Source organism: Netta rufina (assembly GCF_964035555.1).
Source record: "Netta rufina genome assembly, chromosome: 2".
Taxonomy (NCBI): Eukaryota; Metazoa; Chordata; class Aves; order Anseriformes; family Anatidae; genus Netta; species Netta rufina.
In genome coordinates this window covers 156,876,160-156,893,219 of record NC_140124.1, presented here as the reverse complement: position 1 = coordinate 156,893,219, position 17,060 = coordinate 156,876,160, and the positions used below count along the sequence as shown (strand labels likewise).

The 17,060-nt window shown below is 49.8% G+C and overlaps 1 protein-coding gene across 1 annotated transcript in view; it reads right to left on the bottom strand.

Annotated features, from left to right (window-relative positions):
• The window catches only part of ADGRB1 (adhesion G protein-coupled receptor B1), a gene marked incomplete at both ends in the record, with an annotated part of 183,177 nt that overhangs the window by 70,948 nt on the left and 95,169 nt on the right, over window positions 1-17,060 (bottom strand). The window contains one exon of the mRNA XM_084306745.1: window positions 10,521-10,662. Coding sequence (XP_084162871.1) covers window positions 10,521-10,662 — 142 coding nt within the window. The remainder of the gene's footprint in view (window positions 1-10,520; window positions 10,663-17,060) is intronic.

The window sequence follows — 17,060 nt, the reverse complement described above, 5'->3', positions numbered from 1 at the left end:
TGCAATATCAACGTTGGGAGGTAGGAAGGAGAGAGAGCAGACAGCTTTTGCTTTAACTGTTTCTTAGCTGGCCGTCCAGAGTACCTGTTCTTTAAATCTCTGCTTTTTATGTGCATGGCAAGACTTGCTCTGCCCAAGCCCTTCCTTTTAAAGCATGTTTTACATGATGGAAGAAAAAAAAAAGAACCATTTTGCATAGTAAAGCTGGTAATAACCAAAGCAGTCTAGCCCTCTATGGGCCCTCTTTCCTTCTGAGACACCCGAGGCAGAAAAGAACTTCAACCAGGCTGTGCAACACCACTATCAAATGCGCTGCACTGAGCAGCAAACCCTACCTCACCAGGTCTGCTGTAGAAAATAAGAAGGCCCAGGATCATTCTGCTGCCCTGAAATGAAGTGATGTGGTAAAGCTGATGTTCTACCAGCTCAGGCTTCAAAATAGAGGGTTTTTTGTCCGTACCTTCAGGTGGAACATCCATGGACTGTGCCGTCCCCCAGGCACTGCGATTTGGCACAGGGACAAAAGCAGTGGGGACAATTACAGGGCAGTGCTAGACTGGGCTTTGATATTATTATTATTATTAATAATAATATTAATATTCTCACTGGTATTATTTTACAGTATGGACATACAGACTGAGTCTAATGACATTAATGACATTAGCTTCCTTTGCTGCTCCTCTCGTCTTGGGATTACCCCTTCTCTGTACTACACAGCAGACAACCAGCCCCAATAAAATCTATAAAAGATTTGCAAGCTCATCCCTGCGTTACCCAGCTCGGTCTGTTTTCACACGTGCGTTCTCAGCTCTGCTAACTTCAGAGCCGCAGTGCTCAGCCCCTCGCGGGAAAACAGGGCGAGATTTACACACAGCTTAAAAAAAAAAAAAAAAAAAAAAAGGAGGAAAAAATAACGCCATGGCAGACTGGGAATGGAAAACGAGGGGGAAATCCAGACTGTGTTTATCCTGATTTAAGCAGGGTTTTGGTTCCATGCCAGGCGACAGCGTTTCACCAAATTACTCCAAAACAGCCCGCTGTTTGTTGTACTCTCTCGGCATCGTGCTGGCGAGCCGTGCCAGAGCTGCGGGTCTCCCAGCAGAGTGAGCGATGCTCACCCTGCCCCGGGGACAGCCCAGCCAAAGGAGAAAGGTGTCTGGAAGTTCCCTTAATTTCTGCTTCCAGCCATGACTTTTCTCCTGCAAGGACTCATCTCTCACCGTTCAGCCCCTGAAGGTCCCTCCACTGACAGTGGCTCCTGACCTGAGCTAGGGCTGAACCCAAAACCTTGGAGCAAAAGATGTTTCCAGCTCGCTATCAATCCTCCGAGACTTTCGGGAGTGAATTGGCTGGAGTTTGCCTCTGAAGAGGATAGGAAAGGATTTCAGCTATTTAGCAGCTGATGGGATTTGTGGGCGTCACACAGATGCCGTTGTGGTGACAGTGACAGCTTTCTGCCAGCTACAATCGGAAGAACCCATGGGATCAGGCATGATTTTCCCCACCCAGTGCAATACTGGGTGGTTACTGGGGGCTGCTGGTGCCAGCTCCCTCTGCACAGGGCAGTGCTGTCAAAGCAGGGATCTAGGGGTCAGCTTCTGGCCCTGCCACTCTTCTCGTCCTCAGCTGAGTGACAGGGAAGTAAAACCATAACAGCCTGGATTTACACCAATTTGATATAATCTCCATCAACTTGATATAAACACAACCAAACCAACCCCAGCAGTGGGATATTCCCCACCCGGGAAAGGGCTGACACGACTGACATATCTAAAAGAGCAGAAAGAGCAATTTGTCATGAAAAATGAAAGCATTGGCTTACTTATGGGAAAAGAGCAAAGTCACTTTGCTTCCGTGGATTTATGGGATGTATTTTACACATCCCTCTGGTTGATTTGGCAGGTAGCTGACGAGCCCTCTAGCTGGAGACCTTGTTTTGACCAACCATCACCATGTACAACATCATGCCAGCTTCCCACTTAGACCACCTTAACTTTCATAGAGGAGTTTCAAGCTCGTGTACTCATTTTTAAGAGCCTGACATTTGTTTTCTGTGCGTATTGACCATTTTCACGTGAAGATTGCCTTACTGACAAAGTCTTGCCAGGGAATTTGTCCACTCAGCTGTCCATGGACATTGAAAGTATTAAAGCATGAGCCTGTTGTAAACGGATTCAATTTTAGCTTAGATGAGCAGACGTTTGTTGCAAAATAATAATAACGACTTAATTTCCATGTCTCACTGCATGGCAGTTCAAGGGCAACCTAAGCCTTTAGGCAGGGCACAGCAGGGCTCAGTGGTGAAGCAGCTTGTCAAAATTACCTAAAAAAGGCTTTTCCAGGCGAAAAAGCGCTATGAAGATGTGTGTGTGGTGAGTAAGAAAGGTAGGAAAAAGGCTCAACAGTTCAGCCAGCTCTTTTGGGGGCTCCAAACATGATGTGATTAGCCTTGGAAGGGCTTTGCAAGGGAAGATGATCGCTGATGAACGTGCTGGCTCCCACCCCTGCTGGGCCCATGAGACCTGCCTCCATCACCCACTCGTTACCATTTTCAACCGAGCACCTTTGTGCTGTCTCCCACGCCGTCCTCTGCTTTGGGAGAAGCTCCCCCCGCAAAAAGCACACCTAGAAAGCCACCCGGGGCTCTGTCTTTAATTCTCCCTAAAAGCCTGGCGGGTGCAGTGCCTACAGAAAGCTCCTGCTGGCAGCAGATGTGCCACGACTCCCTGCAGTGACTAATGCCCTCGCGCTGCTCACACGTGCCCCCACGCCTGCCTGCAGCCACGTGTTGCCTTTCCTTTTGCATTTCAGCTAGAAGCACTTTGGGATCAGGGTGGTTTTTTGGGAGCATGGAGCTTTGGGATGGTTTTTCTGGCCCGCTCAGCACCGGGCAGCTTGTTGAAGTTTTGCTCCATAGCTCAGCCTTCTGGTGACACGGCGGTCCAAATAACTCATGATAAATATGAAATAATGTCAAGACAAGAGTTATAGCAGGCAAGCAGCTTTGTTCAACTGTAGGCAAACCCTTTGACTTCTCCAAATACATCTCCTCACCCGTTCCAGCCTCCCCATCTGCCTCCATTGTGTGCCTCCACCTCCTGGCAACCCACCGCACCTCTGCCACGCTTCTCCCGCTCGCACAGCAAGAAGCAGACAAGCAAGTGAGCTGGTTTACAAACTACAGGCAGAAAGGTGAGAAAAGACCCAAGAAGCTCATTTCCCCCAGAACTATCCCCGACCTGTCCAACCAAACCCCACTGATGGAGGCTCACGGTGCTTGGCTGTTCCCTTGCTCCTGAATTAAACCATCACCACCACTTGAGCCCAGTCCTCAGCTACCTTCCATCCATTAGGCTATTTCCCCATTTCCCCTTGGTATTTTAACCTCAAGGGACAACTCTAAGCCTCTCACAGGGCTCCCCGTGCCACCAGCGTGCAGGTAGCATGCCTGGCACCATCCCGAGGCACACACACACCCTGCCATGCTCATGCATTGCACCGCTCCTGCCCCAACGTGGAGCATCCCCGAGAGACACCGCTCACCCCCCTCTGCACACATTTTTGGCCCTTCATGGCTCAAATCAGCAGAGGCTGAGCCAGAGAGCTGCTTTTCAAGCCCTTAGGAAATGGAAAAGTGGGAATTGGGAAGAGCCCGGTGTCCTGGCTTAAATCCACACCTCCTGTACCGGAGCAGTAAGCCATGGCTGGGTAGTAGGACAGCGGTCACCCTGTCTTCGTGGCACCCAGCCATTAACCACCGTGGGCTCGGAATAAGCACCAACCCCCTCTGAAGCTGCTGGACACACAGTGCCCCAGGTGCAGATGGGAAGCCTTTAATTTCAGATGAAAATGAGGAACTAACCTCAGCCCTGCTCCTGGGGTCACCCAGCAAACGCCGGCGCCGGTCTCGCTTGTGCACCAAAGGGTGAATCGGGCTCAGTGTTACTCACGCTGAAGCAGTGAATCCCCCAGTGTTTTAAGCTCGCTGCCACTCGATCATGTTCCTCTCCCACGTCCCCTTCAGATGAAGAGACACAGGGTGATGCAGCAGCATTCGCCTGCAGAAGAGTCCCTGCCAGGGCTGTGCGGAGCTCTTCTGGCTCTGGAGAGCTGCAGCCCCGCCACTGCCGCTGCTGCTGCTGCTGCAATCCCACCTCCCGGAGTTTCGAGCTCGAGAGCCGAGTGAATCCACAAGCGTGGAGTGGAAACTCAGCAGAGGGAAGCCGTCGGCTGCGAAGATCTCCCGAACTGCTCGGCGGATCGACAGACAGCCAAATGCGCAGACAGCCACGAAGGAGGTGGGATGCGGGGAGGACTGCTTATTATGCTGAGCCAAATCCTCCCATTATTACTTTGTGTGCTACCTGTCTTCTCCTAATATATTCCGCTGTTGTCTCTCCTAGAAGCGCTGCACCGAGAGGGATTTCCTATAACCCTCGTCTCCGTCTCCTCACTTGCATTTGCTGCCTTATTTGTGGATTCCCAAATTATCTGTGCACTCTGCAGCAATGGCAATCCCCAGCCACCTCTACCCCCAAAACAGCAAACCCAGCACTGCTCCACTCCCTGTTCCCCTTCTCCTGAAAACCCCACAAAAATCACATGCCCGCTGACTCCAGATCCTCTCCAAACTCACTCGGGTTCGCCCAAATTCACTCTGCCATGGGTGCTGATGGGCTTCAAGGCAGCAATGACAAAGCAAACACTCCACAGTGGGGGGTCACAAACCCATTTGGATCAGAAACGAGCCCCTCTGTTATGAGGCCACACTTGAAAAATAATGCTTTCCTTCTTGCTAGACAGTGGGTCAGCCCATTTGCCTATCGAAGGGCATCACATCCTATTTCCTGGTTGTATTATGGGAGAGTGGGAGGGGAAAAGCCAGCTGGTTCACGCTCTGTCCACTCCATGCTAAAAAACACGTGGCCAAACTCCCAATTTTAGTGAATTTCTTTGCAGAGCAAGGGAAAGAGCAGCGTGGAGCCTGTGACCTGCAGAAGCCCAGCTTGCTCCTCCGGGCTGCCACAGATCCAGGGGAAAGATCCCCCTGAGAAAACACCAAAACCTTCCCCAGAGTCAGCACAAAGCTGTCCCGAGTCGGGCAGGAGCCCCAGCAGGATCTCCCATCACCTTTTTGCCCTCTCCATGTCTGGATGGGGAGATCCAGTGGTAACAGCATGAATCCTCAAGAAATCTCAGCAAATATTTCCAGTTGGAGAGCTTGGTGCGATTAGCTCCCAAGAGACAGCCTGGGTGCAGCAGCATCCTTTAAAGGACAGGGCACAAATGGGGGATTTGGAGCTCGAAAACCCAGAAGCTCACATCTCAGCAGTGTTTGTCCTGGCTAATGAGTGAGCAGAGGTTGCTGCTGCTCTGCCAGGGACAGGGCAATGCTGGGACCTTTTGGTGGCACCCCGCGGGCTGAGGGAACCGAGGCTGGGACGGCACCTGCCAGCGTGCTGCAGCTGGGGGAGAGGAAGCGGAAAGCAGTGAAGTGATTAGCCCAAGGTCATCATCTCATCTGCAGGCACGGGAACAGCTCCCAGCCCCGTGGCTCAGCCAGCACACCCGAACGAACCCTTCACCCCCTGTTCAAACTGGCAGTGGTTCGGCACCTTAAGGATTCAAGTCTAGCAAAAGCAAGAACTTCTCTTTGAGAGAAAAGCCCAACTTTTAAATCAAAGCATTAACATCACATGAGAAGCAGCATTTATTCGTTACAACCCTGGAAAAAAATGGGAAGTTGAGCACTGGCTGTCCTCAAGGCACACAGAAGGTTTCATTCCTATCCAAACTCCAAATCTCAGGTGCTAAACAACAGTAAAATATTCATATTAAAATACCAATCTCTAAATAAAGTGCTCCGGCCTTAGCTAAGGGAAATGCTGCCCTAATTTTCCATCAGAAGTGCTGTCAGCCCATTCTGAGAAGCCATCCTGACCTGGCCGAGATGTGCACTGAGAGGCTCCTCGCCATGCATTGTTATTTCCCCAGGGTAAAAAGGATTTTTTTCTCTTCTGCTGCACAGACAGCATCGGGATGCTTTCAGTAAATAAATAAAAAACAAACAAACAAAACTAAATATTGTGAATTGAGAGAGGAGCTCGGGACTTGTTGTCCCCTCGTGTATGTACCCTGAAAGGTGTCTTGCCTTCATGCCAACTGGAGCTAACAGGGAACAAAGCCTCTCCTTTTTGGATTGCAGCAACCTGGGATGGGATCTCACCCCTTACACTCGCCCACCTCACCAGCACACCTCCAAGTCAGCTCTGCCATCCAGCCTGCTCCAACACACCCCACAAAACCCCAAGGGTGCTGCTCGGACCTTCCTGCTAATTGTTTGCATGTTGGTAAATAAATTTTTCTCCAATAATTCAACATGGTCACACCAAAGTCAGCAGCCATGCAAGTTTTTGCCACCAGCACCTTTCCACCTTTGCTAGCCCTAGAAATGAGGGCAGAGCTGACCAGCCTCTGCACACCAGGCTGGGAGAAAGGAGGGGACGAGAGGGCAGAGAGCTGTATTTGTGCCCTCCTACTACTCTAGGAGCCAAGTTTTAAAACTTGCTCGACTTTTCAGATCATGAGCTGGTAGGCAGAAGAGACAACACGAGTCAAAAAAACACAAGTCAAACTCAGAGAAGACAGACAAAGAGAGAAAGGCTGCCCTGCAAATCCTCAGGCTCCTGCTCTCTTCCCTTCCCATCTGCAACAAATTGCCAGGAAAACCAGGAAATATTGAAAAACACCACCACAAGACTCTTAATCCGACTGACCATACTTTGTAAAATTTGAATACAGGGCTGTGTCATTTTCTTTTGGTCCTACCATTCCCCTACCAAGCTGGGTATGGGGTAAAACCAAAATGAAAAGACAGACCCCAAATCCCATCTGTGTTCCTCAACTGAAGAGGTTTGTTGTTTAATGACAGCAATCCAGCCAAAGCAGTGCCAGAGGCAGCCTCTGGCTGCTGCAAATAGCAGGGACCATCAGAAATCAGACCCAGAGGAGGAGTTGAACTCAAACTCTAGCTTCTGGGCTGGGTCTGAACACCTCCACCTCAGTTTAAGGATGTCTGTTTCCAAAACTGACTCCGAAACCAGCACTCTCAGCCCACAGCTCCACTGAAATCAAGGAAAACTGGTTCCTTTCCCTGCTTCAAAAGCAACACTCAGGGAAATCCTGTCCCAGGAAAGACCGAATCGCCCACCTGGGCAGCAACACTTGTCCCCCCAAACCTTCCCAATTCCATCCTCACTGCAAAAATAAAAGCTGTGCCCGTACCAGGGTTACAAATATTTCAACCTGCCAGGGCCAAAGACTCCAGAAGGGAGATTTATCGCAATAAATAATCTTCATGACACAGGAGGACGGAGCTTCTTGTCCAGAGAGCTCCCAAAGCACATGAAAAACTGCACTATAAATGTCAGCACCTCAGACGCCACCGCTGACGAGATGCCACCTCTGGGAAAGGCAGGCAGCACAGGCTTGATCATAAAGACACTTGGCTAAAAAAAACGAGGGTGGTACCATGAGGACATGGGTGAGCAATCCTCTAGAGCACCAACAAACCCTAGGCTTTACTTCGGGGGGATCAGGAGGTAGCCAGGTCCCAACTTTCCCCCCAGCGTGGCCAAAGGACTCACTCTGGTTCTCCTGAGTTGACTCCAGGCTGGGAATAATGAGTTGTGAGACTGCAACCCAACCAGCAACTAGAGGAGTTGGAAAGAGGATGGAAGAAGCAATTTAAGGCCTAAACCCCATAGGACCCGCAGAGATGTTAGCTGCAGATGCAATAAAACATGAATGGGGGAAGGAAGCAACATCCTCCTGCAGCCAAGTCCACTCTCAGATGCAAAAATACTCGTACAGATGGCAAAGAGCTTACATCAACCTTGTGATACCTAAACACCAAGAGCTGAGGGAGTAATAGTATTTAGCTACATCAAATTAACCTTTTCCTTTTCTTAGATGCTTGGTTAATAAGCAGCAAGCAAATTGTGAGAGCATAAAGTTAGTCCTCTGTTGGAGAAACTCCTGCTTTAGCCAAGCCACAGCCTCCTTTCCCACACTGCCCAGTCCTCTGCTCAACTCCAGGAGGAAGGTCCCCAGAAAAAAACTTCCCCAGAAACTCAGCTGCACACCTGGGCTGGCCCTGCCTTAAAAGTATTCCTACAGAAGAAATTATGATTCAGTTAGGATCCAAACTCTCCCTGAATGCTGGTGGGACTGGGTTGTTTGCAATGACAGCACGGAGCCCTCACTGCGTGGGATGAGGCTCCCCCATCCATCATCCCTGTGGGCATCATAAGGTGCAGAGACAGCAGATGGGGTGCTGGAAGATTGGGATGAAGGCTGAAGCCTTGCTGCTGTGATGACACGGAGCAGGGAGCTGCGGAAAGAGGGTCCCAGCTGGCTGCCCTGGGCTCTATCTGGCCACCCCAAGAAAATCTGGGGACCATTCCTGGAAAGCACCAACCCAACACATCACCTCCCTTCTGCACTTGGTTTCACAAAGCCAGAAGACACCAAAAAAAGCTACCCAAAGCAGAAAAAGGCTGCGGGGACACCAGCACCGATGCAACCAACTCTTTCCAGGTTCCTTCCATGCAGGGATGCACTGCTCCTACCTTCGACCAGAGCATCTCTGCTGCAATCCAAAGCTCAGTGCCTCACACGAGAGGACCCCGAGAGCAGCTCTGGAGCCCTGGTTGGAGTGGCTGGGCCTGCACGGGGCCCGGGCAAACACAACCAACACTGTGTCTTTAAAACCACTTCAGTGCAGATGTTGTTTCCATGGTAACTAGTGGACCAAATACATTAGTGTTTCTAATAATAAACCGAACCTTCATCTTGGAAAATGTGATCCCCCCTCCCCTCCCCTTTACCACCATCACCCTGCCTTTCTTCCTCTCCCCTCCCCTTTCGCCGAATTAAGCCCGGCGTTTAACAAGCAAGGCATAATTAGTAAATAATTGCAAGGGCCCCGTAAGTCCCAGCACCCAGGCAGATGGAGAAGAGGGAGGTGGAGGGGAGGGAAAGGAGGGAGGGGGAGCCTCGCTCCACAAACCCGGGAAAGTGTCCAAAAAGGGGATGAACTACTTAAAATAAATAAATAAATAAATACTCAAAGTGCAAGGTAGCAGAAGGCAGCCACCCTGGCACCACCCTGGATGCCCTGGCAGCTGATTTGGGGTGCCGGCGCCCCACGAGCATTTCGAGGAATCTCACACTCCTCCAGAGGCTCCGGCATAGAAGCGGCACCAGCTGCGCTGTGCCGGCAGCAGGTAAAACTTCACGGACCCCCCCCGAACACGCACACACCCCCCCCAGCACCTGCAAACCCCCCATATTTCTGCTGTGGGACCACCACCTAAAAAAAAAAAAAAAAAAAAAAAGAGAAGGACCCCGAATTTGGGAAAGAGATGTGGTGAGACGCAGAGGGGTGATTCCCTTAAATGTGACACGTGGGAAGATGGAGTGGGGGGGACCACGGGAGGAAGATGCTCAGTGGGGGTTGTGCCCCCCAACAGCAACAAGCACACGATTCAGCAGCGTTGTCTTTGAACAGAGCAGGAGGTGTGGGGAGGATGAGGAGGGTGGAGAGGAAGGGGAGTAAAGGGAGGATGGGGAGTAAAGGGAGGAAGGGGAGGAAGAGAAGGAAGGGCGGGATGAGAAGTAATGGGAGGAAGGGGAGGATGGGGAGGAAGAGGAGTAAAGGAAGGACCGGGAGGAAGGGGAGGAAGAGGAAGAAGGGGAGAATGGTGAGGAAGAGGAGGAAGGGGTGGATGGGGAGGAAAGGGAGTAAAGGGGAACAAGGGGAGTAAAGGGGATGAAGGGGAGTAAAGAGGATGAAGGGGAGTAAAAGGAGGACTGGGAGGAAGAGGAGGATGAGGAGGAAGGGGTGGATGGGAAGGAAGGGGAATAAAGGGGAAGAAGGGGAGTAAAGGGGCAAAAGGGGAGAAAAGGGAGGGCGAGGAGTAAAGGGAGGATGGGGAGGAAAGGGTGGAAGGGGAGGAAGAAGAGTAAAGAGAGGAAGGGAAGCAAGAGGAGTAAAGAGGAAGAAGGGGAGGACGGAGAGGAAGAGGTGGAAGGGGAGGATGGAGATGAAAGGGGAGGATGGGGACGAAGGGGAGTAAAAGGGTGGAAGGGGAGGATGGGGAGGAAGAGGAGTAAAGGGGAAGAAGGGGAGGATGGAGAGGAAGGGGAGGATGAAGAAGAAGGGAAGGAAGGGGAGGAAGAGGAGGAAGAGGAGGAAGAGGAGGAAGGCGACACCGCCGCCGCAGCACCCCCAGCGTGTGTCCCCCCCCCCGCCGCCCCCTCCCCACGCCGGCACCAGACCCGCACCATCGCTGGGGGACCGCAAAGCCCCGGGGATGCCGATGCCGGCAGTGACCGCGGCAGGGCTGGGGTCCGTCCCCGCTCCCCTCCCTTCCAGCTCCATCGCTCCCGGACCCTCCCCATCCTTTTATTTAACCCCCCCTCCGCCCCGTAACACCCCCCCCCGGGCCGGTACTCACCATGTCGGGGTTGAGCTGGGCTAAGATGGCGAAGGCGGCGAGCCTGTCACACAGGCATTTGGTCCGGGAGGCGTCGAGCGGGACCGTTCGGCAGCCGCGCCAGGACCAGGCGCCGGGCGGGGAGGCGGAGGCGGAGGCTCTGCTGGAGGGAGGGGAAGGAAAAGGACGGGGCGGCGGAGAGAGAGGGAGAGAGGCCGTCAGGGAGGGCGGCGGGGGGCACGGCGCCCGGGGGCGGCAGCGGTCCCCTCAGGCTCGCCCCTTCTCCCTCCTCGTCCTCCTCGGGGATGGGGATGGGTGTGGGACTCAGCGGGGTGCTGGGCCAGGTCCTCGAGGTGGTGTTGAGCCTGGTCCTTGACCTGGTTGGGGTCCGGATCCTGCCCCTAAGCTGGTTCTGGACCTGATCTTCAACCTGGTTCTGGTCAGGATCCTGACTCTAAGCTTGGTTCTGGACCTGGCCCTTAACCTGGTCCTGACCCTGGATCTGATCCTGACCCTGGTTCTGGTCCTGACCCTGGTTCTGGTCCTGTTTTGGGACTTGGTCCTAGCCTGGTGCCGGTCCTGATCCTGATACTAATCCTGCTTCTGGACCTGGACCTCGTTCTGATCCTGTTTCTGGTCCTGATCCTGGTCCTCAGTCCTGGTTCTGACCCTGGACCTGGTCTTGGTCCTGACCCTAATATTGGTCTTGGACCTGGTTTTGCCCCTATTTCTGGTCCTGATCCTGACAGTAATCCTGCTTCTGGACCTGGTCCTAAGCTTGGTTCTGGTCCTGATCCTGACCCTAATCTTGGTTGTGGACTTGGTCCTTGTCTTGATTCTGGTCCTTGATCTGGTCCTAGACCTGGTCCTGTACCTGGTCCTAGTTCTGCCCCTGATCCTGGTACTGGTCTTGACCCTGGGCCTGGACCTGGGCTTAATCCTGGTTCAGGACCTACCCCTGTCCTACACAACCCATATATACCTCCCTAACCCTATATCCCATATAGTCACATAATCTTATAGCCCTGTCCCACACCCCTTACACCCCTCAGTCCCCCCATATCCCCATCCCACCCCACATACACCCTCCTCACCCCAAATCCCCCTGGGGAGAACACCCCTTCCCCAAACACCACCCGCACAATGTGACCCCAAAACCTCCCTCCCTGGCTGTGGAGTCTGGGAAAGGGGTGCCGGGAGCTCCTTGCAGTGGCACCCAGTAGGGCTTTCAGTGGATAGGGAGACACTGAGGGGACACTGTCCCTGCTTTTTGTGTAGGGTGAGAAGGTCAGGATCCCTGCAGACAACCCAGGAGCAGATCACAGGACACGGAGGCAGAGCAGAAGGGCCACACGCCCTCACTGGGGCAGCACAGGGTGAGGTGTCCCCTCTCCATGTCCTCAGAGGAGGGGACAGGGACAAGAACATCAGCAGTGAGCTGAAGGCAGCTCCAGATGGAGCCGAGCTGCTCAGCAGCCTGAGGTAGCTCACAGATGGCCTGAACCTCAGGCCACTGAGTCCAGCAGACCTGTCAGGAGCTGCTAAGAAGTTTTTGTAGGACTGGGCTCCACACACACGTCAAACCCTTCCTCATGCAATGGGCCCGAGCCTCCTGCCTCCTTCAACATCCCTGAAAGCAGGGAGAAAGGGCTGGGCACCAACATCCTAACAGCGACCAGCGCAGTTTGAGGATTGAAAAAAAAAAAAAAAAAAAGCCAAATGTAGTTTGCTTGTAGGAGGTCTGAGCAATGCACAACCCAAAACAGTTTTTCTGGCACCTGTGCAAAGCTTTCAAAGTGCCCCCACCCTACTTCTTGTCCATCCATGTCCCAACCCTACTGCGTGTCCATCCACCCATGTCCCAACCCTACTGCTTGTCCATCCATCCATGTCCCAACCCTACTGCTTGTCCATCCACATCCCAACCCTATCATTCTGACCCCAACCTGGCAGCATTCCCCACTCCCTTCCAGGAACTGTCACCAATTCACCAGCTCCCTTCTTGAAGGCACTGAGGGATCCATGGCCAACCTCCAAGGGAATATGGCTCCTGAGCTCTCCCCGAGATGTGCTGGCCCTATTTCCACGAACCACAACACCAGTCACTTGTTCTGTTTCTGCACTGCCACCGAGACAAACGCCTCATTTGCGGTGTGTGCAAATAATGACAAATGCTTAAACTCTCTCAACCAGTTGTGTATCGCCATACAAAGTGTTCATTTAGCTTGACAAAATCTCCTTTCCGTAAGTTGATTGCTATTAATTTCTCAGCTTTAATGAGCGTGCTATTATTCAATTATAATCAGGATGTTACCCACAAGCCCCTTGTTGTAGGATCCTGCATCCCATGGGGTTATTGCGCCTATGACAGATGTGAGCCTGGCGGCTCTGGGGCAAGGATGCATGCCTCTTTCCGGACTTGGAGAACTTCCCCTCTTCTCTCGCAGAAGAGCAATGACCCCCAATTAGCCTTAGCCTGCTCCTTCCAAGCCCTCGCATGCAAAATTGCTCAGACTTGTCTCTCTTAAAAACTCCCGGCTTTATTAGATGATGTATAGCATGTTTTCTAGCAGCTGCTGTAATGAAAAGTATTTCATTAGCTAGGGCTGCGGATTAAGTAGCCATGCTGTCTTCCAATTACAGAATATAGACGTTTATTGAAATTTCTGCATTATTATAAATAAATCTGTCGTTCCAAGCCAGTAACAAACCAATATCATTAGGATTCGTTTTCTCTTAGCATACACTAAATTTTCCTTTTTACTCACATTAACAATCCCAAACAATGAAATTATTCCATTTTTTTCCCTCTTATCTGTTTCAAGCTTTTAATTTGTGTTGCTTGCTATCAATTTGTCCTTCCTGCATATCTCTACACCAGCTTTTACTTTCTCTCTAAACCAGACTGTTGGTTTTGTAGTTATTGGCTTGTCTTTGCTCTTTTTGTTTGTTTTCTTTGTGTGTGTGCTTTTTAGTGCTGCGGTCATCTTTTTCATTTATGGCTTTGCAGCTATCTTGGAAAGCATTTTAAAAAGGACTTCTAATTACCCTTAACTTTTTCTCTTTAAACAGGCTTTCACAACAGAGAGACACCCTTGAAGTTATCGTTTCCACACCATATACGTGTGTGTTGACACGCACGCACACCCCATGCCATGAGCAATTTGGATTCTCTTGAAACGTGTGGACACAATTGCCTTCACATTACTTTCAATCCTGAAGCTCAGCTTTACTCATTTACCAGCTCTCAGAGTAGACTAGGACAGATCTGGGCCACACATCAGTGAAAGTAACCTCATTAAAAATAAATAAATAAATAAAATAAATAAAAAGAAAGGATAAAAAGGAAAACAAAAAGAGATCAGAAAGCCTACCAAAATGGGAAACCCCAGGGAAGGTATCAGAAAACAAATACCTCTCCCCAGGTGCTGTGCCCGGTCTCACTCTCTCGTGGCAGAAAAAATGAGAGCACAGCAGTGAGCTCAATATCAGAATAAAGTCAGTCCAAAGCCAAAGCCACACTTGGCATGCTCTGATCCCCATTTCTAGGTGCTCAGAGAGAGCACATAGTGATATCTAGGAAACCAAACAACAAACAAAAACGACAACAAAGAGAAAAACACCCATTTTATCCTACCCCCACTTTGCTCAGGTCTGCTGCCTGCTTATTTATCCCACTGGATTCAAAGAAATCAATTGGATCAAAGCCACACGGGTTTTGTCACTTTAAAAGCTGCGATAAATCACACCAACAATGGGTGCTGTGGGAGGTGCTGAGTCAGAAATTCGGGGTAAATCATCTCATCAACTATGCCATTTAGCAGAAAGTGAAAATCCAGCCCTCGTTAATTGATTATTGCAAAAAATTAAGCTGCTCAGGATATTTAAATGGCTGCTGCTCCAAAAGGGCATGTGCATCGCACTAGTTTTAAACTCAAAAGTAGAACTCATCTCTCTCTTTCCTCTTCCTCTTCATGAATCTGTTTAATTACCTGTTCTCTTTGCCCTGCAATCCTTTGGACAGGATTAATCTGGAAGGACGGAATAATGCTTTGGATATATTGAACCTTCGTCAGCCTCACTTCTGGATTCAGCATGTATTTCTTCATTTTAAAATAAATTTCTTGTCCACATGGTTGCTAATAAGCTCCTAAAAATACATAATTGAGTTGAAACTGGAAGACTTCAAACTCACAGCTGTATCCAAACCTCATGAGTAATGCCAGCTGTGCGATTTTGGGGTGTTCCAGCTGTGGCTATGAAAAGCTTGAGCCTGTCTGGCAATATCTGTTGCACATGGCATATTTAATGCCTCCAAGAGAGATCTAATGGGATCTGTCCATAGTCCAGGGGATCACATCTGAAGGAATTGCCTTCTTGTGGGATGGGGATCGAGTTTTGCCCAGACAAGGGTGTGTAGGATCAGCCAGCAAAGCTTAGCAAAAGCCTCGTGGTTCACAGCAGATTTCAAATCCTAAGTGGTTTAATCATTGAAATTTGTAAAACGGAGCTTGTTTGTGGGATCTTTTTGAGGGGATATTGCAGCTGCATGAAAAAATGCCTTCATCATGGACCTGATTAAAAGCTGCAGGAGAAGTTGGGATTGTTACAAACAGGTCCTTAAAGGAGATTGTGTGTTTGTGTATAGATTTCAGCTGTACGTCAGCACCGAGCCTTCATTTTCTCAGCAAAACCATTGATTCTGCAGAAAAGTACACGGGGTTTGCAATGGAAAACCCCTGCTCACAACTCAGCAGCAAAGAAAAGGAGCAGGATTTGAGTTATTCACAAATATTGAATACAGGTACACGAATAAGGAAGCAGAATTATTTCCAGGCGGTCTCAAGAGGAGAGGGAAGAAAGAGGAACTGTGCTAAAGGGAAAACGTGGGCAGAATATCAGAGAACAGTGTAGTCAGACTGATTACGAGCCAGTCAAAGAGGAATTGTAGAAATCCCCAAACCAGACTGGCGTACAAAAAAAAAAAAAATTGTGCTGGGAGGGTTAGCAGGAAACCTGACAAGTTTGTTCTGCCTCTGATGTCTGTGGTCAGATTTATCTCCGGTGTAATTCCAGCGACGTTCCATGAGAAAATGTTTCACCATATGTTACAACATGGCTATGAACATTATTTGAGCACTTGATGGGAAAAAGCAATTAAGCACTGTCTTGTAGATTTAAACAGGAGCTTAAGGACTTTCTGAAATGGAAATGCTTTTCTGAATAGGAATTCACACAAAGGATGAGGCTTTGTTGTAGGAAGAGGCATGGATCAGGAAGGGGGGTTAAAAACAGGGTATTTATTTATGACATATATAATATAAAGGATCTCCAGAGGTTTCTTCCAACCTCAGTAATTCTCTGACTCTGATACTTATGGCTTCACATGGGCCGTCCCCCCTTTGCTAACCAGGCAGGTCGTGCAAGCACTTGGCGTGGGTCCAGCTGGCAGATTGATTATTAATTTGAAGAACCAGAGATGAAGTCAAAGTTAATCCTTTTTGAGGGATTCCCAAAAGCAATTTTCATTTCCAGCCAAAGGCTGCCCCGGAGCGCCTTTCAAATGCTCTGGCTCTGCACAATAGCTCGGGACAAAAAAAAAATGTACAATCATTTTGCTGCAGCAAGTGTGGCACAGTCAGAGGTTCTGCAGGACCTCGGGGCTGGATTACAAAGCGAATGGATCCCAAGAACAAGGGACACAAAAGGGTTTGCTCCTCTTGGAAAAGAAGGCAGGTTAGAAAGAGATTATATATAACTTCGATCTGCTGCTAAAGCTGTTGTGAAAGGCCTCTTATGACACAGGTAAACACTAAAATAAATGAAACATTGAGCCAAAGATGGGCTAAAATCAATCTAAAACATGTCAGACTCTCAGGAAGTTTTGGACACTATCAGTGCCAAAGCAGTAATAATGCTTTGGTTAGTTTAGGCCTTCCTAAGAACTGGATAAAAGCTGCAAAACTGTTTCACCAGGGTCATCCTGTAATCGAAGACATTATTCTGCCTTTTATCAGTCCACTGACTGAAAGCCAGGCTGAGCTCTCAGTGATGCTACTGAAAACCCTGTGAGACATCACATACATCCAGCAAGTCAGGCTGGCTTTGCTGGAGTGCAACCCTTCCTCCTAGAAAAATCCAGTCTGAATTTCAAGCGTTGCACCTGTTTGGTGACATCCATGTAAAATCAAGTGTCATCAACCTCATTTAACTGATAAGGAAACTGAGGCACACAGAGAAGATGTGAAGGGATGGAGTTGTGTTAAGAGGGCACTAATGGGGCTTCTTCAAATAAGCAGTCACTCCTCAAACCACTGAGCCAAGCTGACTCTCAGTCGATAAACGAAGAGTACAGCTTGTGGTTGGGTTCCCCAATTTCTATACTGAAAGCAAACAAAAAGCAGCTTTCCAGAGCCACTCTTATCAGAAGTGGGAGCAGTCCTTCCATCCCATGTCGTAGTGCCCAGAAGAAAAAAAAAACAGGAGGTATAGATAGGTAGGTAAGTAGGTAGGTAGATAGGTAGATAGTTAAAGAGATAAAGAGATAATGAGATAGATAGA